Source organism: Hippocampus guttulatus, chromosome 6, assembly GCF_054856545.1.
Source record: "Hippocampus guttulatus isolate MCC_2025c chromosome 6, RoL_Hgut_1.0, whole genome shotgun sequence".
Taxonomy (NCBI): domain Eukaryota; kingdom Metazoa; phylum Chordata; class Actinopteri; order Syngnathiformes; family Syngnathidae; genus Hippocampus; species Hippocampus guttulatus.
In genome coordinates this window covers 9,880,773-9,902,793 of record NC_141266.1, presented here as the reverse complement: position 1 = coordinate 9,902,793, position 22,021 = coordinate 9,880,773, and the positions used below count along the sequence as shown (strand labels likewise).

The following is a 22,021-nucleotide window of genomic DNA, read 5'->3' as shown; positions in this document are numbered from 1 at the left end:
TTATCCTTTATGTGCGGCCCAGTACCAAATGACCCACTGACCAGTACCGGTTCACGGCCTGCTGCTCTACATGATAGGATGGTGAAGCAGTGCTTTGAGCTCAGCAAAAGGGGATGTACTGTATTTTTGTCTATAAAATATGACGTTTCAACTTTGTAAGATGTTTTGTCCAGATTGTTATAAACAACACAAGTTAAAATATACAGAATTATTTATTTTTTTTTTTACATCTTGGTGGAGCTTTTGTTTTGGGGTGTTTCAGCACCCCTAATAACAGGCGGGATAACGCCTATGGTATAGTATACAGCTATAATGTTTTGGGTCTTGCCAGGATGAAATACTTTGCACATTTATAACTTTTTTTATTTATGCATTTGTGACTGATATACTATTGCTATAAGAAAAAAAATGAAGACTGAATTATTTTCTATGTTTATATGGTATAATTTGGGCAAGAGGAAATTGAAAGATCATTAACAGTTTAAAATAAACTGAGATGCTCTCAACCCAACTGGTCGAGCCCATCCCTGATGACGTTGGGTCAACAAAACTATGAAAGCTTAGATGACGTAAGCAAATTATGTGGCAACTACCGATGAGCTGAAAGTCCAGGTAAATGAAGATTTCAAATCATAAGAATCTCCTGATCTCTGCATGGATGGCCCCGAAATGAGCTGAGCAGCAGAAAGATGACAAAAAAAATGTACTCTATGTCAAAAGATGATTTTTACAATAAAATGAGATTCAACTTGTGTTATTCATAACACATGAAGTTGATTTAAGATAAGCTCCAGCTATTCCCACAAAACTGGAATACCGGTACTTCAGATGAACACTTGTCCAATGGAGTAGCTTTGCTTTTTTTGTTTGCGATTTTGAATTCAGTGAATACATATGTGCACTACCGGTATAAACTACATGGCCATACTTAAGATTATATTTCACCCTTTTGGATAGGACCAGAAGTCAAGCGTTCATACAGCACATTTTAACGGGAGGAAATTAACGATGCTTTGACAAAGATTGCCTCTCTAACTGCTGGTAGTGTCTTAGCATTGGATGATCTTCAGATTTCTGGTCAAGTAATCATTATTTCAGACAAGAGAAATGGTGCTTCTGTCAGTCGCCTGCAGCCCTTTTATGGTACTACAGCTTTAGTCCTCATCACTGCCCATCTCTAAAGGGTCAAAGTCAGGGTCGTCATCCTCCAAATCCAAGTCCTCGATGTCCTGGAACAACGATTCATCCACTTCAACATTGTTTCCAGCTGAAAAAGAGGAGAGGGCAGACGGCAGAAGTGACTTTCAACTCCAAATACTGAGCGTATCAGCTTATCCTGCATTACCACATGGTCTTATGCCATTCCAAAACACGAAAAGCCACGTGACAAAGCCGTTGTAAGCTGAGGACCCTCCCCAATGTTATGAATAAATATATTTTGACCAAGAATCAATATAACAGCAAATATTTCAACATTTATCTATTTGCCCATTTACCCAAGCAAAGATAGAAGAAAAACATCATTTACACTTTATTTCTTCACTACATACCATATATGCATTTTAATTTTTAGCTATATTGGTCTTGAAATGTTCTTCTTCAACTGAGGTTACTGTTGAAGTTTGACCTAACTCCCAACACTGCTCGGTAACCTTTCATGATAAGTAAATAAACTTAATTTAAAACAAGACTACAAGTTACAACTATGAAATCAGCTTCTTTCATTCCGCTATTCCACAGAAACTTGAGTTCTGTCTCGTCATCAACACATTTACCATCTTCGAGGAACTGGATGTCTGATGTGTCCAGATTACGGTCCGTCTCAAACAGTTGTTTGCCTGCGTAAAAACATGTGCCTTTAAATTTCAAGCATCAATATCCAAACTTCAAATCTGTAACACTGTCATGAAAACTCAGCAGTTACTCCAGAGAATGTATCTTTGTGTACAACCAATTTATTTTTTTTTGCTTCCATCACAACAACCCTTACCGAACTTTTTATGTGATGTTCATGAAGCTTTGCGACTTGCAGAGCTTTGGTATCATTTGATCTCATTTAGGAAACACGAAGTCGAAGATAACGCAAATGTTTAAAGCAACACACTCCTCAAAATTCAATTTCCAGACTTGGATTGGTCAGTGTGCATAAAGAATAAAAGTACAAATATCAATGCATCTAATTCTTCTGAAAAAAAGTTTTAGCCGATTAACTATCAAAATAACGACATATTTATTTGTCTATTGTGTTATAAAAATGCTGTATGGCAGTCACTTCAGCAATACATGTCTTTTTTCTTTCTCTTTCTCAAAGGAAGAATATGAAACCTGTGATGGTTAGGAGTGCCTTCTAAATTATGGCATACAGCATTTATATAGCATAGTAGACGTGGAAACGAGCCCAAAATGAACAGGAGCGTGTTACAGCAGGTATTCACGGTACGTCAGTGATGTACAATATGGCAGCGAATAAGGTATGTCATTATTATTGACACAAACCTTTTTTTTGGGAATCAGATGCCATTGAGATTTGCTTTTTTTTAATGTTCATCCACACTGCCTAATAGAATGAAGGAAAATCAATTTGGTGTTGTGTGTTCTTTTAAATCTGTAAAAAGGTTATCTAAATATCTCATACGTTACTGTTTGGAGACTAATTTAATTACGCTACTTCTGATGGTAAAGGGTCAAGACCAAAAGCCAATGTCTGGCTGCTGCAAGTGGAAGTTGAAACATTTACCTGTGAGTTTTGCTTTGCCCAATTGCTCCTCTTCCTTCTGTTTTTTCCTCCGTATTTCAGCCACTTCGAGTTCGAACTTGGCCTTCCATGCCAGGAAGTTCTCAATTGTTACCACTGTGCCCTGGAACGCCACCTGTCAAGCACATGTGCAGTAGCCTCATCATATTCAAATTAAGAGACCTCTTCCTACTCCTCCTGGGCAATCAGCCCCCATCAGGGACTTGCCCCCCCTCCCGGGTCCCACACCCTGTACGATTCTCGCTGGTGCCTCGCGAGGTTCACACCCATTGCGTGCTCCGGAAGGGCCCTCGCCTGATTATTGCTGAAGGAGTGTTGTGGCGCGGCTACTCCCACGCCCGTCCGTTCCAGCGGGGTGAGCGCTGGGCGCCTCACCTTCCGGTGAGATCCCACCTCCTTCCCCGCCGGCTGGGGGGCATTTAGCCGCGTCTGGGGCCCATGAGCCCCGGCGTTCCCCCACCGCGCCACTCTGAGGCATCCCACCACGCGAATTAAGAGACCTTCCATTGCACGTCATCATCATCATCATTCCAAATACTGTAGTGCTCTACGCTCTGCGGTTTATTGGAGTGCTGGTACCTTCTGGGCTCATACATACTAAGAGAGGCATGCTCAGTAAATTACACCAGATGCGTTGTTCTGACCTTGAGCCTTTTGAATACAATCACCCTCGCAGGCCCGGTGCAGACTGCATTTGCAAAGAGGCTAATCTCTTAACTCAAAATTATACTGCATAATCAAAAAAGGGTGAAGACACTCATTCTCAATACACACTTTTCATTTTATAAAAGTAAAAATAGGAAGACAACATATTTGGCCTCTGACTGTGAAATGGCAAACCTTTAACAGGACCACATTTAAATGTATGCATAAAGCCCTGCTGTTATTTATGATTTAATTTATATCGAACAGAGTTCCTGAAATTTAATTCAAGATTGTAGAAAACAAAATGATTTAAGAAAACAAAACAAAAAACTAAATCATCTCAATCTTTCATTCACCGATTAGGTATTTATTTGAGCCAGTTGGGGGCGCTAGATATAGAGGAGTGCAACTGGTCAGCCTGGTAACACATCAGCCTCAATTTTGGCCAGGAAAAACAACTTTAGACGAAAAGACAATGTTATACAGTGTCGTGCCCCGCTGGTACCTTCTCTGCTTCCTCTGCCTCCTTCTCTTTCCGCCGTTTCTCTTCTTCTCGTCTGTGCTTCATTAGGTCGACAATTTCATTGAGTTTCTCCTGCACGGCTGTCACCAGGGTAAAAATCATCACCATTCCCAGATTTTCTTCTGCCTGTAGAGAAAAAGAAAAGACAAAATCCCGTGTTGAAACTAATTACACTCGTAGAATGCAGTTCAACAACTATAAAGAGTTGACTGAATTATCTTATTTTCAAAATACCAGTCAAAGAGTACATTAACATATACTGCATAAATATATTTAGAGAGCTACAGTATATGAAAAGACAAGTCTTTGATTCGCTTTAATTAGGCCTTGTCATACAATCTGTATAACAAGTTCGTATATTGTTTTCCTATAACAATACAATACAATACATGATGATTTATATAGCACTCAAAACATCCTAGACTGATTTTAAGGCAAGAGGGCGAGGAAGATATACTGTAAGCCAAATCAGGCGTCAATTTCCATGGAAGATTTACACACAGTTGTGAAGTTATGTTCAGACCTGTTGCTGCAGTAGTGTGAGGACGTCATCCATATCATTGTTTTCCAGGTTCTCTTGGGAGTGGACCTCCCAAAGTGGTGGTTCATCTGGGTATTTTTCAACATACGTAAACTTTAAAGTTGCTTCCACAGCTGCAAGGGGGGACGAAAAACCATTATATAGAGTCCGCATACACACCTTCTAATTGAATATACAGTCAATAAAGGTTTTAGAATGGCAAAAAGTTGACAATGGAACCCTGACACTTTACTGTAAATATAAAGATTGATTGGAAGACAACCAGTAACATGGAAGAAACTTTGAAGCTTTCACTGTATTATCCATTTTAAACCACCATCATCACAACCAGAACTTAATTGAAACATTTATATAAGGACAAGATAATTTTACAAAGGACAAAACGGTTTACTTCACTAACATCCACAACATACAGTACTTACTTTCACCATTTTCCCCCGCGTCCGACGTTACAGTGATAGTGAAGCTGATGGGGTCCTCTGAAAGCACTGCAATTGCATGAAATTTATTGATGTGATGAAATCCCTCCAACCATGTTCTGAACCACTTTTCCTCAGAGATAATTCAGTCCATCCCAGTTGACTGAGTTCGTAGTGGGTACGTGATACTGTATACATAACATTATGCTACAAGGTAACATTTAAAAAAATAATAAACTATGTCATGGAATGCAATGTCAAAATGTATTTTAAAAACGCTTCGGATAGGTTTTCAAGATACCTAAACAAAAAAATGTTAACGTTTTTTTTTTCTCGTCTATTGCTCGTGGTAGCTACTTAAGTGTAAGCCGTCTGTCACTGTCAACATTAATGAATTCACACCTGTAAAAGAGTCTGGATATATAGACTCAATTGCTTCCAGTTCATTTTTTTGCTCTTCAGCGTAGTCTGTCATTTTCGCGTTGTTGCAGGTTATCTACCAGTTAGCAAAATCATCACCACGGTGTTGCAGGCAGCCACCATCACATGCTGCGTGTTCCGGTAGTTCGATGACGATCGATTATATTTACCCCCTGCTAATTTTAAAACGATCTATAATCAGGGCAGTGTTTCACCATGTGATAATATTCTGATTATAATTGTATATTTACACCTCATTCAATAATGTTCTTACGTGTTTTTTTTCGTGAAAGAAACAGGAAACTCATGTTTTCGATTATTTCTGTCTGTGAGTTGTCTTCTCGTTGTTATATAGCGGTTGGCAAGAAACGTTAAGATACATTACCGCCACCTCCCGGCAAGGAGTGGGATCCAGATATACCTATTAAACATCCAAGTACTGTATACATACCTGTCAACTCATACGGTTTAGCCATAGTTCATACGGATTTTGTGGTGAATCTTACGTATATGGCCGTATCGCACAAATCATACGGATTCTGAAAATTTCCGTTTTTTGTCGTCGTCCCCCCCCCTCCGACAGGTAGTTCCGTTTACTTTTGCCCAGAACGGTGCTCGTCTACTCGAATGCTTTCATTTCCGGAATACAACTCTGAACACAGTAATGCCACTAAGTAGAATGATGATTAGACATTAACCAGACATTGTATTATGGAGATCTACAATAAATATAATTGAAAATTTCGTGGGGTTTTTTTCTGTGCCGTTATTTTGACATAAAATGCTTTGGTATGTTATAAGGATTTTTTGCTCTTTATACGGATTTTTTTGGTAGTTTATACAGGTTGGCGCTCCGAAAAGTTGACAGGTATGTGTATAAAGAAAAAAAAACACGTTATTCATACTACAAAGCCAGTTAAAAAAATTATAATCTCCTAAAAATGATGTGTAGACTGTATAAAGTAATATACAATGTGACAACTTTTACTACTTGTCAACAATTGTATATCCAGTCTCTCGTTGAACGTCACCTTTTCCAACTGAATTTCAATTGTCATCTATTCCTATCATATTTTGTACAATGTAGAATTCCATGTTCCATTGTGTCATCTTTTCCATATTGACATAGTCCTTAATCGTGTGTTCCTATTTTGAAAAGTGTACATCTTTCAACTGCATCGGTGGAAGATGTGGCGGTCTTATATGGGGGAGAAGGAAAACGGAGCAGGAATCAGCAATAACCAGACCAATAGAGATATGTGTGCCAGACTGCCGAACTGAAAGTTGTATTATGCATAGTACACTACAAAAATGATAATACCCAAAATCACTGGCACCCAGGAGCGGGGTAACCATTGGAAATTTCAGGGAAATGTTTATTTTCCCGAATGGCCGGTGTATTTCCGGTCTGGTTCTGGGCAGAATGGCCGCCAACCCATGATTTTTTTCGTCAAATGACGGCTGCTGTCAAAACATATTCTTGGCCAGAATTTTGTCCATCCCTGCCGTCACTGGTCATTAATTAAGATATCCTTTATTTGTCCCACACTGGGGAAATTTACAAGTATTAGTACAGTATTCAAGGCCTTGCCACGCGGCAGTAACAACAACAACAACAAAATGTTCAGGCTTTGGTCGCATGCACCAGGGACCTCTACATCTCAAATTTAGCTAGCCAACTTTCAGACATAATACGTCACAGGTATGGTATTTGACATAACCATGCCAATCAAGGTAATTTAAATGTATACGTATAAATACACACACACACACACAAACACAGTGGTGAGTCGTTTTCCCACTTACAAAGCAGGCAGAGGTCTGTAATTTGTATCAAAGGTACTCTTCAACTACGAGGGACAGAATCTAAAACAAAAATCCAGAAAATCACAGTTGGTGATTTTTAAATAATTCATTTGCATTTTATTGCATGATATAAGTATTTGATACATCAGACAAACAGAACTACAAAATCATAGCTTTTCAGAAAACCCTAAAAATGGCATGTTTGTTGAACCACCCACACTGCATTTTCATCTGGAGTAAGTCATTTTCAGCTGTTTAGATTGGTCAATAATTCGTAAAAATGTATAAAGAAAGGAAATACCCAATAACACAGAATCGTGGAACTGCTAATGAGGAGTAAACAGTTTGGACTGGGCTATTGACTTGCACATGTGCAGTTGTCCACTACAGGCACTTCACAGGTGAAAAGGCTCAAGCTCACAAACAGTGAAAATTAACTATTTTGACATTGCTTCCAGAAAATGTTGATTCCTGCATCACTCTGCACATTGTCACACAGCTGTCATCGGGTGGTACCACGGCACAATGGTACCCTTAGACTGCATGTTTTTCCTATTCTTTACAAAAATATGTTCTTCCAGAGTCATTTTATGATCATAACAACAAGGGAAAGAAACTTTGTTGAATTTAGTCTCCTCCCTCAACCAATGTCATGTCCTAAGAGACATGAAATACAAAAATAATAGAGCGCCCCGACACTCCCGAGTTTTAATTTTGTGTCAATTTATTCTGTGTAGAATGTCTCCCTCTGGCTTGCAAGCCAGTTTTTTTGTTTTGAAAAATGTGAAAGAAGACAACACCCTCACTTCATATTTGCAAGGATTAAAAACAACAACAAAATAGACTCATCATGGACATGAACAGGAGGATTATTCGCATGACTTCGGAACGACATGTTATTAGGACTTAACCATACTGAAATATTGATTTCACTTTGCTCTCTTCGTGGAGTTGTCATGAGCATTCGGACATTAAAAGGGATCTTGTCATGACGACGGCTTCATCTGAGAAAAACCCAAAAGTGATCTTCTCCAATATTTAACCGAAAACAGTTTCTACTCGCAGCAGTTTAAAAACACAGCCTTCACTAACATGGCAGATCTCATTGAAGCTCTGAACCTTATTCAGAATTCAGTAGTTAGTGCCGGCAGTAAACGTCTGAAACTTCCTAAGGCCATGCCTATCGAGTCCTCTGATATACTGCTGTTAAGTAACACAGACTTTGATGCTCGGCTGGTGTGGAGGGAGAAGCTTCCAGCAACTTGAGAGATGTCTTTGTGGTGGGTTTCGCATTTTCATAGATTTGTTGAAGACTGTCCACACTATCAAAAGCCTGTCTGAGCTTCGGACCCAGAGCCTCTGACATTTTATCGAGAGCATACTTTGGCTGTTGGATAATCAACTTGTGCGCAACGCCTGAAAGTGTTGCTTTCAAGTTCTCCCTGGCCGGGATACACTTGGCTCCCACGCGGCCTAAAAAATCAATCATTTCCTCCTGCTCTTCATCATCAAGATCCTCCTTTAAAGCCTTGTTCACAAGATCCCTTTCTTCCTGGCTGATGTATGACAAAAACGACTCAAACAGCAAGTCTGGTGTGACAGTGTTTTCCCCAAACAGCAGGGCGACCGTGAATGCTTTTACGAGCCTACAAGGGAAATAGCCGTGGTCCTGAAACCCTTTCATCAGGATGCGAGCAACAGATTTCCATTCCTCTTCCTTCCTCTTGGGTGAGAGGATTGGGACTCTCATGTCCTGCCCTTCGGTCGCATAATCAAAAAACTCGGTCCAAAATGCAGAGTAAACATCTCGAGACATTACGGTGGCATCTCCACCGATCTCATTGATGTAAACGAATGTGAGAGGGCTGACTAGCAGATTAGGATCGATGAATTTGGAGATTAATTCATCCAGAAGGTTTGTTCTGTGAAGTTTTATGTTGACGTTGGTGATTTGACAGTTTGTGCGATCAGAGTTAGCATTGGTAGAAATGTCAGCAGAAGAAAAAGAAGCACTGGGTATTACAGCGTCATGCTGCTCACTGGTATTAGCGGTGGGGTCGCTTGGCCCGTTGTGTTCTTCTTCTGGCCAGGTATTTCCTCCCTCTGGCTTAGTGAGGACAGAGTCTGTGAATTCCTTTAATGTTGTGCAGAGGTAGAACCTCAGCATTCCCATCTTGAACACAGAATAAAGTTCCCCTACACTGACATCGTCATCCAATACCGCATCTTCTTGAAAATCTAAAATATCGACGCAGAAGTCTTCTAATTTCCCCTTTCTAGAAGTCCCATTTGGAAAGAAAAAATCCAGCGCTATTTGTAAAATGTCCGCTTTTTTGGTGTCCTTTGACACATCAAGTCTGATTGTCCCACCTCCTTGATTCTTTCGTTGCTGTTTCCCCTCATGTATCCACCCCAGTTCTACTTTCCTTGTGAGTCGAAGAGCAAGCTTATTATTTCTCATATGTGGTCGGGAATGTGTGAAAGATGGCCCTGGCTCTCCCTCGTCGCGCTCCTCAGAGGCTTTACTACTGGCCATCTTTTGTCTTAGCTTTTGCAGTAGCGATTTCCTTTGTGTATCTTTCCCACCTTTTCTTTGATACACAGAACAAAATTTTCGAGTGGCTATCCTGTCCCCGTAGGCGGGAATATACGCAGCCAGGGTGCGGTCGTCCATCAAGTCAATAACGGAGAAGTCTATCTGCAACATCAAGCAAAATGATGACAGTGGTTATCAAGTCATTGAAAATGGTAGACTGCAAACTTGGAATAGCTTAAACATTGCGAAAGCTGGATGTACAAAATGTATATAGCAAAGGCAATTGAAGTTGTCTCACACGCAATCGTTTTCTTTTTTTATAACAACATTTGGCTGCTGTGAAATCATGGATAACCTGGTCACACAATTGAAGATATAGGCCATATTGTTCAAAGCCTTCTTTGTTTTGCATATTTAACCATGTGCAGGTTAACTAGGGATGTCCCGATCAAGCTTTTTTTAATCACCCGAGTATGAAATCTGAGTCTTTGGTTTTAAGTATCTGCCAATACAGAGTCCCGATACGATACATAGAAGCATTGAGAAAAAAGACAGTGCATCTGATTTTTCTAAAATATAATATACAGACATGTATATACATCAATTTGTATGTTTTTCTGTTGTTTTATTTGTATTATGTGGACCATTCAAAAAAAATCAATGCCAATTGTTTTTTGTAACACTCTCAAAATACACTCAAGTTTTATTTGTTTTCAGTTCTTTTTATTCAGCGCTAAATTTGATGATACACGTATTGAACAGCTCAAAATGTGTATCCCCCCATGTCATTGTTCTTGTTCTGAAACTCTGGGTTTGTAGCATTAATATGATCAAACACAGAAACTACAGCCACAGCATTTATGTGAATTGAATGTGTAACTTTAACCCTTATGCATATCAAGGTGGAGGACACTTTACAATTTGGTGAGCTCACCTATAGAATGACGACATCCTCTGATAGAGTGCATTTGATTGATCCAATGCTAATATATGCAATACATTTACATCGTCATTTATAGGCTTGTGCGGGCTAAAATGAAGATTCCATGCAGCTATGTAGTTGTTGTTGGGTACGTGCGTGACTTATCCAGAAACACCGCTATCGATTCATCACCGTGTTAAATGCAACCAGTGGGGAAGAGGCTTGCTTGTCACCAAATCATTTACAATCGTTACACTTCTATTTGAAGTGAAGTGAGGTCATTTCGACGCGCCAAACCTGTCATGAACCTGACGGTCGCTCTCTCAATGCTTTGATGATGCTGTTTTGTGAGGAGGCTTCTTTATATCAGGAAAGACAAGACGTATCTAGCAATATCTTTTGGCTTGCCTTTCCCTCCAAGCAATCTATGAAATCAACCCCACCACTCTGTCTCTGCCTGCAGGGGGGCTGAGCGCAGGGGAGGAGACCTGTCTGTGGCTGCGTGTGTGTGTGTGTGTGTGTGTGTGTGTGTGTGTGTGTGTGTGTGTGTGTGTGCGTGCGTGCGCGCGCCTGCAGCTGTTTTAGTGTCACTCACAACACCACTACTAAATAAAAAAATCAATAAAACAAAGAAAATAGAAACGAACATTGTGTAATACAAAACTAGGCTATTATTGTCTTGCACATACAACTGCATTTGGCAAGATATTTGCATATATCCTATTTTGCAGGTGTAGAAATGTGGAGTATTTTGTATCTTTTTGATCTTTAATGTTTAGAAAATGAATAAAACCGATCTTTTTCATCCGATACCAGATCAGGTGAAAATCACGTGACCGTCCCCCCATTATCACACTATTATTTGTCAATTCCTGGGAACAAATTTCTATCATGCAAATAAGTGTGAGTGACATGCACATTCTGAAAATGTGTGGACATTTCTGTACTTGTAAAACAGGATTTAGACGATATGGGTATGATAAACATGGCATTTCACCTCTGTATATTCACAGAGGACATGCAAGGTTCTAAAGTTGAGCAACGGTGAATGGAGCTAAATGAATCTTCAGACAACCTACTTTGTCATCTCGTAGTTTGACTATGTTCTCCTCGCAAATATTGCGACGTCTCAAGAAAGTACAAAGTGCCTCCATTGCCCTCTCCATCTCCTCAGATTTGTGTGCTGACGACCAATGTGGATCTAGAAAAGAGACATTCAGGAATCATGAGTGTTGTGAAATTTAAAAAACAAATGTGTGTAGGGATGTAGGGATGGGACTCAACCACACAAACAAAAAAGGAATGATTTACAGGATAATACATTTTCTTGATTAATCGCGCATTTTGTCCTAGAAAGCAAGATTTTATTGGACGACTGAATAGAAATAATAGACAGAGAAGTGAATATTTTTAACGAATTGAACAGACCAAAAGTTAAAGCGTCATTTCAGGACAGTTTTATTTTGTTTTGGTTTTTTTCAGAACCGTTTTGTGTTTATATGGTTTCTGCATGGCAGTTGAAAAGTGGATCACGTCACTGTCTGTAAAACCTTATCTTCAACCATAACAGGGATCTACAGTACACAGCAATCTACCGTGAGGGTGAATTTGCAACATTGTCTAATGTTGATGTCCTAGTTTTAGGCCTAAAGAAAGTCTTAAACTTGTATTCGGACTGTGAGCGCCAACAACTCCAAGGGGTTCTGTGCTCGCTGCAACACGCTTTGCATTTCTTTAAATGGTGCGGGTCACTGATCTGAATACAAAATGAGAAACACCAGCACACTCTAACTGCCTACGTATCACATACATCGGCGGGGCAACATTTCCATCGAAAGCAATGCATGGTCATTGAAAGTAAGTCACAACATGCTCTATTATCAGTTGATTTTCACGAGCTTTCTCCTGGAACCACCACCTGAACCCTGCAACACATATATTGGGTGATTTTCACCCACACAGTTCTTGTGATTTTCATAGTGTTGCTGATGACTGAGTTGCATGAGTCCTTGGGTAGTTTCGGGGTGCTCACTGATGTCATGAATGGAATGGTTGTTTCCCTTCCTCTCATCTGTTTTTTTTTTTCAAGAGCCATGTGTTCAAGTGAGTTTTACCTGACAATAGTGACACAGTGTAGCATTTTTTTGTGGGTGGATTTTACACAATGTTTGGGTTTATGTGTTCGGGCGCACTTTGCACTTTTCAAGGAAACCAGCATTCAGACCAGCCACATTCTCTGGCCCATTTCATACACAGCTCTCATCCTGTCACAGGCTTGGTTGCCCTGGTATGGGTAATGGGTGATGGGTAAGAAGCCCCGAGTGATGGTAGGTGATGAACCCAGAGGAACACTAACTATCCCAAGGGACGGGAAATCAAGGCAAAAATCTTTTGAGACTTTTAAGAGACAAACAGCTTTTGCGTTTACTGTGAGCAGAGAAGAGCCATAATTTGGCGTTCTAAGAATTCCCCTTGCATCCTCGTTTTTAATGCCGAAAATGTAGTCATCCTACGAAGAGTCCGACGGCACTTGGTACACACGTTAAGAGTTGACGAAAAAAGGGCTTTTCGACCGAGGGCAAATGGAACGTCACATTAGCATTTGGCAGACGTTTACAAACGTTGGCCGAATGGAAATCGTGCAATGCAGAAAACCATACGAAATACGAATAAAATGTTTAATTACTTACTGACTTAATTTTCGCTGTCAACATTTCTCCCGCACACCCATTGTCGCCATGAGTGCCTGTTATTGCTCCACTGTAAACAGCTCGGGAAAGGTGGGACATTCAGTATAATACTAAGAGCTGGTTGGTCGATACGCCAAACGCCAACACGTACACGCCTACCAAACACGTTTGTTTTGACCCATCACGTCAACGGATGAAAATGTCGTCACCGGCATGTCCCTTGTTTTGAGTAGCTGAGTCCTGTCATCGCGATGATTGGCATAGATGCAGCGTGGAGTTGAGTGACAGTTGTCCCTTGGTAATGTAAATGTACGGATAAAGGTTTTTTTATTGATAAGCAATAGCAGCGTCATGCATTCGTCCATGGGTGTTGCCATATTTTTTTTATTTTAAATTATATTTGGTTTGTTTGTTTCCCCCGCCCTTGACGCTTGTTGTTTTCGTCAGAGCCGCATATCCCGCCGCCAAACACATTGTTGCTTGGGCTGCACAACCAGTGGAGCAAATCAGTTGGCTTGGGACAAGATAGATTCTCGGGGTTTTGTGAACAAATACTGCGAGAATTCAGCTTGCAGGCAACGTTAAAACACAATTACTTCAACACAAATGGAAGGGATTGCCGAGGACTTAAATATGGTGACTAATTTTGCACATCCCCAATCTCCTGAGGTTTGCTCACACGTACACAAATGCAAGCATACACGATGCAGTATTCACATCTCTATCGACTCCTAAGCCATTTCTATCGCATACAATTCTATTGGACCCCCACTCGTCCTGTAGAAAAGTATTGCAACAAAATCTGCACACGATCCCTGTAGTTATTCTGCCCCTGCTCATAACATTAATTTCTAAGAAACTCTAATTACTTTCTACGTTTAATTTCTTGCAATTTCCAATCTAATATTAGAGGTTCTAGTATCAGGGGCCACAGACCATAATATTGTTCGTCAAAAGTCAAACTCTTGCACTCCCATTTCTGTTGCAAACTTCCAGCAGGTTGTCGGCAGAGTTTTTTTGTATCTGCTTGCTAGATATATGGCTTTGGATGTGTAGTTTGTCTTTCCAGGCATTCATTTTCCACGTCTACCATGTGAGGCCACTTGCCTAAATTCACCTCCTAGCTCAGGGGTGCCCAACAGGTCGATCGCGGTTGACTGGTATTCCGCGGACTGGTCCCAAGTCGATCGCTGAGGATTTAGGGAGAAATGGAAAAAAATGATTTGTGTGTCTGGATGCGTATTATTAAGTTTAGATATTTTTGTGTTCATGTACATTGCACCCAAAGCATCTGATCTGTTTTACTTTCATAAAAAAAATTTAAAAATAAAAAAACTGGGTGAGTGGCATGGTGGTCAATTGGTTAGCACAACGTCCTCACAGTGCAGAGGTGGAGGGTTCAATTCCAGGCTCACACGTTATTCCAATCCAAACACGAGTTATAACAGTGAGGTCTTTTGATTAGCTTACAATACAATACAATACATGCTGATTTATATAGCACTTTCACAACAGCGGCAGCTGTTACAAAGCGCTTAACAAAACAGTTAACATAAAGTAAAATAATAAACACAACACATAACATAAAACACGTACAGTCGTGCAGTCCTAACCACTTTTCCGTCACACGCTTTGGTTTGAAGCAGTTTGAGATGAAAGAGGAGAGAATCAAAGCTTAGAACCATATCAGTTAGCAAATGCATTGACCACATTTTATAACTTGTGTTTCAAACATTGAATTTATTACACTTAACAACTTTGAGAATCCCAGAACAAAAATCCAGTTATATTTACACAAAAGAAGCTTTTTCCTGCATTTACTCATGTGGATGTACCAAAACATGTTTAACTACTTTAAATACTAAGCATGTTACTGATGATGGGTTCACCTTTAAGATAAGATAAGATAATATATCCTTTATTTGTCCCACACTGGGGAAATTTACAGCCTCCAGCAGCAAGAATGTAGGCAGAAAGAAGAAGAAAAAACAAACAAACAGGGATATGTGCTGCTGGAGAGGCAGCCACTCAGGGGGCGCCATCATAAAAAACATATGTAAGATTAAGCGTTTTTATCCAGAGGTCACGAAATCATTGTCTTCAACACTTGAATGTATCCACCATATCAAAATATTGCATCCAAATTTGGAATGTCAAAGAAAATCCAAGGTATTGTCAGTCAAAGAGTAACTGAATATTATTCACAACGTATTCAGTTTTCTAACATGTTATTTGTATATGTGTAGATCCAAAGTATGGATTTTATAAAATTATATAGTAGAAGGCATTAAAAGTAACAAGGCAGTAAAACGGAGTGGTTGTCCCCTTCACTAATTCTGCAACAGTCTCCACACACTGCTCTTTCATTGCACCCTCCTTAAAATTAAAAAAACAAAACTATTTCATTTCAATTCCATACTCCAAGTCCATGACAGGTCTCTTCTCTGGTGCAAAGTCCCTGTCTACTCTCTCCACATAACGTTGCAGAGTACTGTAATATTGTTCGCTCCTTGAGAAAGTGTAGAGTGCAGAAATCTCCTCCCAGGCCTTGTGATTGGGAAAAGGAAATGGATCGGGATCCTTGTTCTCAAAGAAACTTTGTAGGTTTCTTTCAGCCAGTTTGGAGGCATACTCCAAAGCGTAGGCATCAAAATGCTCCTTTTCTTTCTCCATATAGCGTTTCCAGAACGTGAGCTGCAGGAAACTAACATTTGAACGGCAGTTAGTGTAGCAGGTACCAAGAAGCCCAAACGTGGCTGCGATGATGATGATGCACCAGCCAAGAATCTGCACACAGGTACCAAAACAAAATGATGTTCAACACATACCAGATACTTATGCCTTTCAACTTTTATCATCCCCCCTACACTGATGAGGTTGAAGAATATTGACATCAAAGAAAGCAAATATACATGAGTGTTGCCCATGATTGTGCATCATTGTAGTCTGTGAAACACCAATATGAATCTCTAATAATAGCAAGTATAATAATAGGTTAAAATGGAAGGTATCATACAGGGTTTTTAATATATATTTGTGTAACAATTGGAGGCGCCATTACATTTGATTATAAGATAAGATATCCTTTATTTGTCCCACACTGGGGAAATTTACAGCCTCCAGCAGCAAGAATGTAGGCAGAAAGAATATATATATATGTATATATATATATGTATATGTTATATGTAACTCCAAGGATAAACAAAAATGGTGGAGCATCATGTTTGTTGTCTTTATCCATCTGTTTGTGAGTTACAAGACTATACAGTACTCAGGTTGCTTGATACAACACTAGATGTAGCCCAAAACGTTTACACAGTAATGTACATCGGCGGATTGCATTTCATTTTCAATTAGCCATCATCCCAAAATTGAAAGGCGAAGTACACACTGGGCAGTCAACAGCCATTTCAATCTAATTAAATTTTGTGATTATTTTAACATGAGTGAAAGGCAGAATACATCCTGAACTGCGGGTTGCTAGCCAATCAAAGGGCACAAATAAGGGAACAACCATTCACACCCACCTTAACTCCGAAGGACAATTATGAGTCTCCAATTGGCCTTTCAGATAATATAAACTGACTGAGACTTGGGGCTTAAATGGCCGTTACATGTTCATGTTTTGCCAAAGTTGCAATATGAAATCTTCGAAAGTGGAGCGTTACCAAAGATAACATTTTATGACTCGTCACTGATGTTGTGGTGGTCCACCCATCGGACTTGTGTGGGGCCACCGTGGGATTGGTTCCCACTCAGTGAGGGTGTGAATGTGGGTGTAACTGGTTGTTTGTCTCTTTATGTGCCTGGGGACCAGTTCAGGGTGTAGCCTGCCTTCCGCCCAAAGTCAGCTGCGATCGGCTCCAGCAACTCCCCACGACCCTGATCAGGATGAGTGGCATTCAAAATGGATGGATAGATGGACATTTTATGACACAATTTAAGCCTGGAGATTTCTACTTTGTCTACCTAAAAATCATTAATATACCAATAATTGTCTTCTCAAAAGTTTGAAAAGCACATTTCCTAGCAGGGGACTGCTTTTCTTATGCCATATTGCCGACTCAGAGTTCAGGCCTCTCAAATCGTGTCTTCATTTGCAAATTTGTTGCAAACAAGCACTTCCTGCAAACAAGCACAATCTTGTTCGCATCGTATAAATCGAAGCATGACGAATCAGCAAATCAGATGGGATTGAGTATTACCCGTTTTTGTGTGGATTCACTCTTCCTTCCACAGCCCAAAAACATGTACATTCGGTTCACTGAATACAACCCGTAAGTGTAAATTAGGGTGTGAATGTTTATCTTTTAGGAAACTTTATATGTCAGGCATTGGTTTTGTGTTTTTTGTTATTGTAAAGTGTCCTTGGGTGTCTTGAAAGGCGCTTATAAATAAAATTTATTATTATTATTATTATTATTGGTTAGGTTAGGTCCAAGGTGTACCCTGCCTCTCATCCCAATCGAGAGCCAGACTACAGACTGTTCATTACAAAGCTAGAGAGAATATACCGGCAGGTGTAACAAGAGCCAACATTTCTAAGTTACGTGTTGGGGCTTGTTTCTGTCGGGCGCCTCCGGCACCATGGAAAATATAATACGCACATAGTACACATCACAAACGATGGATGAATATTAGTCGAAGAAATGACAAAATTCCCTTACCTGAGATTGGGCCCTGAACATCAGCAGCAGATCCATGCGCTCCTCATCAGATAACTTGGACCTGCCACAGGGAACTCTGGCTAGCTCCTCTCGACACTTCATGGTCTTGTTTTTACAGAAGAGGTCCACCACCAGGTTTTCGTCGAGACCACTGACAGCACACTCATAAAAAGTTCCATTGAGCAGGGCCACGGAAAGCCACATTATAGGAGCTACACAAGCCCCTGTAAAGATGCTTAGAAACACTCTGAAGCATCCAAAGCATCTTCCACGGGGACAAAGCTTCATGGGATTCAGGCAGCACCCAGTGTAAAGCCTCCACAATCTGGCGCTGAAGAACAGACCCAAGACAAGGAGCACAGCTGCAGGTCCAAGCAGGAATGTGAGCCCATAGGCAAAGTTCTGGTCATGGTTGCAGGGACACTGAAAGGAGACCATGGAGAAGACTCGCTCCCCGCCTATTGTCAGGAGAGCCATAAAACTGTAGCCAATTGTGGCTTTCTGGTTCATGAAGAAACGCAGGACAGTCTGGAATTTATCCATGGTACCAGTGGGGTTTTAGATGCGCTCCAAATGTAACAAACCAGAAAACAAAGAGACGGCAGAATGAAAAAAATGGACGAGCAAGTGATACAAGCATGTGCTAGGTCTTGCCTTGTTACAGCTGAAGACAAAAACCGTGCCCCTCCCTTTGGTTTGTGCGCTTCCCTTCTGACTCCTCCCTCTGTCCCTCAGCTACTCCTACCCACTTCTGGGTTTTTCATTCAACAAATCTAGTCTTTATCCAAAGGGAAGTCACAAAATACAGTAGCCATCAGTAAAAGAGAGGCTGCAATTGCGTGTTAAGAATGAATACCACTTCCCTTTGTTTTTGTCTGTACTCTTCAGTTGCAACTGTACCATGAAAATCCTGCATATCCAGTTTTGCTGATGAGCAACCCAAGTCTCTTGATAGTAATGCAGCTTTGTAAGCGGAGCCTCGCTTTTACTGTAATGCCCTGATCACGTTAAAGGTAAACACACGGAAAGCGCTCAATCCAACCAGTCTGATCTTCCAGTTTGTATTCCTTTTTCAAGTTAAACAATCAGTTTCAGTCAGAATATATACTGCTCCCTGCTACCACAACCCACAGTTGAAAGTTAGCAGCAAAATTACAAACCATCATATGATGATGAAATCATCCATTTGGACACGGCATGCAAGGAAATGAGTCTCGCAAACAACAAATCATGCAGAATGACAGTACTTCTTCTATTCAATGTTTCCATACAGAACATACCATTGTGATTGCAACACAGCCAGTCATCAGCAGCAGCTCAGCAGAATGAAGATGGACTCACATCCTCTCAGTGGTTTGTCTGTTCCAAGCCTCACAACAGTGACTACTCAGACAAAGTGCCTTGTAAAAGCCTGCTAATGTGAAATCCCAGCAAGACATGAACTATGCATAATCCATAATAGGATATACAGTATTGCTTTTGGCACAAACACTCATTGGACTTAATGCACAGATGCCACGGATGCCAACTAGTTGAGAAATACAGTAGTTTTTTTGTTTTAATCAACAATTGGCTCTCACTCCCAATGAAAATCCCACACTCCAAAACTTCAGCTCAGGATTGAAGCAGGCACAAAGTGTAGGATAAAATGGACCTGCGGTTGTACCTGAGAAGAAGATGAAGCATTAGCTATATTTGTTATGCTGACAAATGAGCATGAAATTTGACCTCTGCATTTGACCCACCACTGTAGTGGAAAGCAAAAACAGACCGTTAGTGACACACAATTGAGAAGGGGCTTACTTGAGTGACAGTTGACCACTATTTGCAAGGGGATAGGGCTTGCCCACGAATACCTGAAATCTATGTATAACTGATGCCAACTGAAATGCATTGGTGGAAAAAAAAAACATTCAAATAACATTTTTGAAACACGTGGGTGGGGTTAGCGACTGTGTGTGAGACAAATAAAAGTACAACCAAAACAAGAAATCCTAGTTTGTGTGTGTGTGTGCGTGTGCACGTGCGTGCGTGTGCATGCGTGTGTGTGCGTGTGCACGTGCGTGCGTGTGCATGCGTGTGTGTGTGCGTGTGTGCGTGCGCGCATACGTGTGTGCGTGCACGTGTGTGTGCACGTGTGTGCGCGTGTGTGTGTGTGTTGCCATTAGTTTGATACACAGTGTGGAGTTGAACATCACCAGCAACCCATGTACAGGAAGTTTGGCCTACTTAAAACCACAGAGCATGTAGACTGTACATCTCAGACTTTATTTTCACAAGTATATGAAAATACACTGTGTATTCATGTAACCTGACTGACCTAAACAAGCTTTTTAAAAACATAGCCAGTATTTTGGCAAACGTTAAGTCTAAAATAAGGGTGCCCAGCTGACATTCTTACAAGCCCACCCCACCTTCATCCACAAAATTAAGAACAGCAGGATTGTCTGCAGGTGTCTCCGTTGATTTAACTGAGGCTATTGGCATCATCCCAGTCTCCACATACTTGTGTAACGTGCTGTAGTAGTAGTCTTTGGTGCTGAAATTGTAGAGCGCGGAGATTTTCTCCCAATCTTTGTTGGAGGGAGTGATGACATGTTGGGGCATTGTCTGTTTGAAGAAACTTTCCAGGTTTCTCTCTGCTAATTCTTTGGCATGGATCATGCTGTAGGAGTCCATGAGGTTGCTCTCTTCCTGAGAATAAACCCTCCAAAATTTGAGCTGTAGGTAGCTGACGGGCGAGGTGCACCGAGCCAAACAGGTCAACAAAAGGTTGGACAACATGACAGATGCAATCAACAGCCAGCCAAGGATCTGTAAATGTTGGCAACACGATATGTAGAACAAGAGGAAATGGAATGTTTACATTTGAATTGAATCATTATTTCAGCACATGTTTTTACTTTCTCATTTCGAAACGTTAAATAAATCACCTTCATGACCAACATTAAAATATAGTAGGGTAGAAGGCCCAGATTTTGTTGTTGTTTTTATGACTAAAAAGTATATTTAATACTGTTGTAAGCCACTTTAATTAACATAATGCATACTTTGAACATTAACACTACACTTCAGTCAAGGAAAATGAGTGTGGTTGAGTGCCGGATCTCCAGATTTGAGGATCAAGGATTTTTATCCAAGTATAAAACACAGTTATATTTCCAAATGTGCCATTTTAATTGTAATTAATTTCAATTAAAAAAAATGTAATTCCTCTTCTGTTGAAAGACTGCACTTCAGTGGCATGATTGTTTTATTTCAAATTAATCCATTCCAGTGGTGTATAAAGACTTAACTGTATTGACTTGGTGCTTTTTGTATTGTTTTTTTTCCTACTATTTTCGCATATACTGTACATTCCCATGTTTCAAGGATGAAATACGGTTTAAAGCTGAGCATTGCTTTAGAGTACCTGAAAACTCACCTGTGAATGAGCCCTGATGTTGAGCAGGACAGCTTCTCTGTCATTGATACTGCTGCCTCTCCCACAAGGGAACTTGTGGAGTTCCTTTCGACACTCGACCAGAGAAGTGGCACCTCCGCAGAGACGCTCACTGTAATCAGTCACGTTGAGACCTGTCATTGCACACTCAAAGTAGTTCCCATTTAGCAGAGCCACGGCTATCCAACTGGATGGTGCCACCAGCGCTGTGGTGCTGATCTGAAAGATTATCTTCAGACAGTGAGATATCCTCTTGCAGCAGGACCAATTAGTTCCATGTTGGCAAAACCCTGTCATCATCTTCCACATTTTTTTACTTAAGATGTAAGCCAGCAGTAGTAGAGCCAGAGCAGGCACCAGAAGGAACACCATGCCGTACAGGAAGTTCAGCTCATTGCAAGGACACCTGAAGAGCACTGAGGAGAAGATCTGCTCTCCTCCAGCCGTCAACAAGGAGACGAACCCAAAACCAAGGTTAGTCTGTTTGTTTGCGATCTTCAGGACTGCATTAAACTTGTCCATCTCTGACTCTGACTGCCGTTTGACTTTTTTTTTTAAATGTAAGAGTGTGTGACATCACAAGGCAGTCTTCTTCCTCCTCCCCATCAAACCACCAACACCCGCAGGTGTCAACTATCTAGCAATGGTTTATTCA

At 40.6% G+C, this 22,021-nt stretch overlaps 4 protein-coding genes across 4 annotated transcripts; all 4 read right to left on the bottom strand.

The window, feature by feature from the left end:
• Positions 1-341: 341 nt before the first annotated feature.
• On the bottom strand, positions 342-5,456 carry rwdd1 (RWD domain containing 1). Its single transcript, XM_086112951.1, has 7 exons — positions 5,286-5,456; positions 4,887-4,952; positions 4,447-4,577; positions 3,906-4,049; positions 2,738-2,870; positions 1,776-1,838; positions 342-1,267 (listed from the first exon to the last, which is right to left on the bottom strand). Exons 1-7 carry the CDS (start codon positions 5,356-5,358, stop codon positions 1,155-1,157), a joined length of 723 nt encoding a protein of 240 aa, XP_085969077.1. The 5' UTR covers positions 5,359-5,456; the 3' UTR covers positions 342-1,154.
• Positions 5,457-6,820: 1,364 nt separating this feature from the next.
• LOC147203491 (uncharacterized) lies at positions 6,821-13,363 on the bottom strand. Its single transcript, XM_086114588.1, has 3 exons — positions 13,258-13,363; positions 11,647-11,768; positions 6,821-9,807 (listed from the first exon to the last, which is right to left on the bottom strand). The coding sequence occupies exons 2-3, from the start codon at positions 11,731-11,733 to the stop codon at positions 8,290-8,292; spliced, it is 1,605 nt and encodes a 534-aa protein (XP_085970714.1). The 5' UTR covers positions 11,734-11,768; positions 13,258-13,363; the 3' UTR covers positions 6,821-8,289.
• A 1,614-nt stretch (positions 13,364-14,977) lies between these two features.
• On the bottom strand, positions 14,978-19,663 carry calhm5.1 (calcium homeostasis modulator family member 5, tandem duplicate 1). The gene is made up of 2 exons (XM_086114689.1): positions 17,925-19,663; positions 14,978-16,044 (listed from the first exon to the last, which is right to left on the bottom strand). Exons 1-2 carry the CDS (start codon positions 18,465-18,467, stop codon positions 15,655-15,657), a joined length of 933 nt encoding a protein of 310 aa, XP_085970815.1. The 5' UTR covers positions 18,468-19,663; the 3' UTR covers positions 14,978-15,654.
• Positions 19,664-20,169: 506 nt separating this feature from the next.
• calhm6 (calcium homeostasis modulator family member 6) lies at positions 20,170-21,888 on the bottom strand. The gene is made up of 2 exons (XM_086113905.1): positions 21,349-21,888; positions 20,170-20,738 (listed from the first exon to the last, which is right to left on the bottom strand). Exons 1-2 carry the CDS (start codon positions 21,886-21,888, stop codon positions 20,322-20,324), a joined length of 957 nt encoding a protein of 318 aa, XP_085970031.1. The 3' UTR covers positions 20,170-20,321.
• Positions 21,889-22,021: the final 133 nt, after the last annotated feature.

Excerpts from the sequence above, each read along its gene's own strand:
- rwdd1 (XM_086112951.1), bottom strand. The coding sequence starts at position 5,358 with ATGACAGACTACGCTGAAGAGCAAAAAAATGAACTGGAAGCAATTGAG. Across the intron at positions 4,953-5,285 it reads ATATCCAGACTCTTTTACAG|TGCTTTCAGAGGACCCCATC; the intron begins GTGTGAATTCAT and ends ATGCAATTGCAG. Across the intron at positions 1,268-1,775 it reads CATCCAGTTCCTCGAAGATG|CTGGAAACAATGTTGAAGTG; the intron begins GTAAATGTGTTG and ends CCTCTTTTTCAG.
- LOC147203491 (XM_086114588.1), bottom strand. The coding sequence starts at position 11,733 with ATGGAGAGGGCAATGGAGGCACTTTGTACTTTCTTGAGACGTCGCAAT. Across the intron at positions 9,808-11,646 it reads TCAAACTACGAGATGACAAA|ATAGACTTCTCCGTTATTGA; the intron begins GTAGGTTGTCTG and ends TTGATGTTGCAG.
- calhm5.1 (XM_086114689.1), bottom strand. The coding sequence starts at position 18,467 with ATGGATAAATTCCAGACTGTCCTGCGTTTCTTCATGAACCAGAAAGCC. Across the intron at positions 16,045-17,924 it reads TGTTCAGGGCCCAATCTCAG|ATTCTTGGCTGGTGCATCAT; the intron begins GTAAGGGAATTT and ends ACCTGTGTGCAG.
- calhm6 (XM_086113905.1), bottom strand. The coding sequence starts at position 21,888 with ATGGACAAGTTTAATGCAGTCCTGAAGATCGCAAACAAACAGACTAAC. Across the intron at positions 20,739-21,348 it reads ACATCAGGGCTCATTCACAG|ATCCTTGGCTGGCTGTTGAT; the intron begins GTGAGTTTTCAG and ends CAACATTTACAG.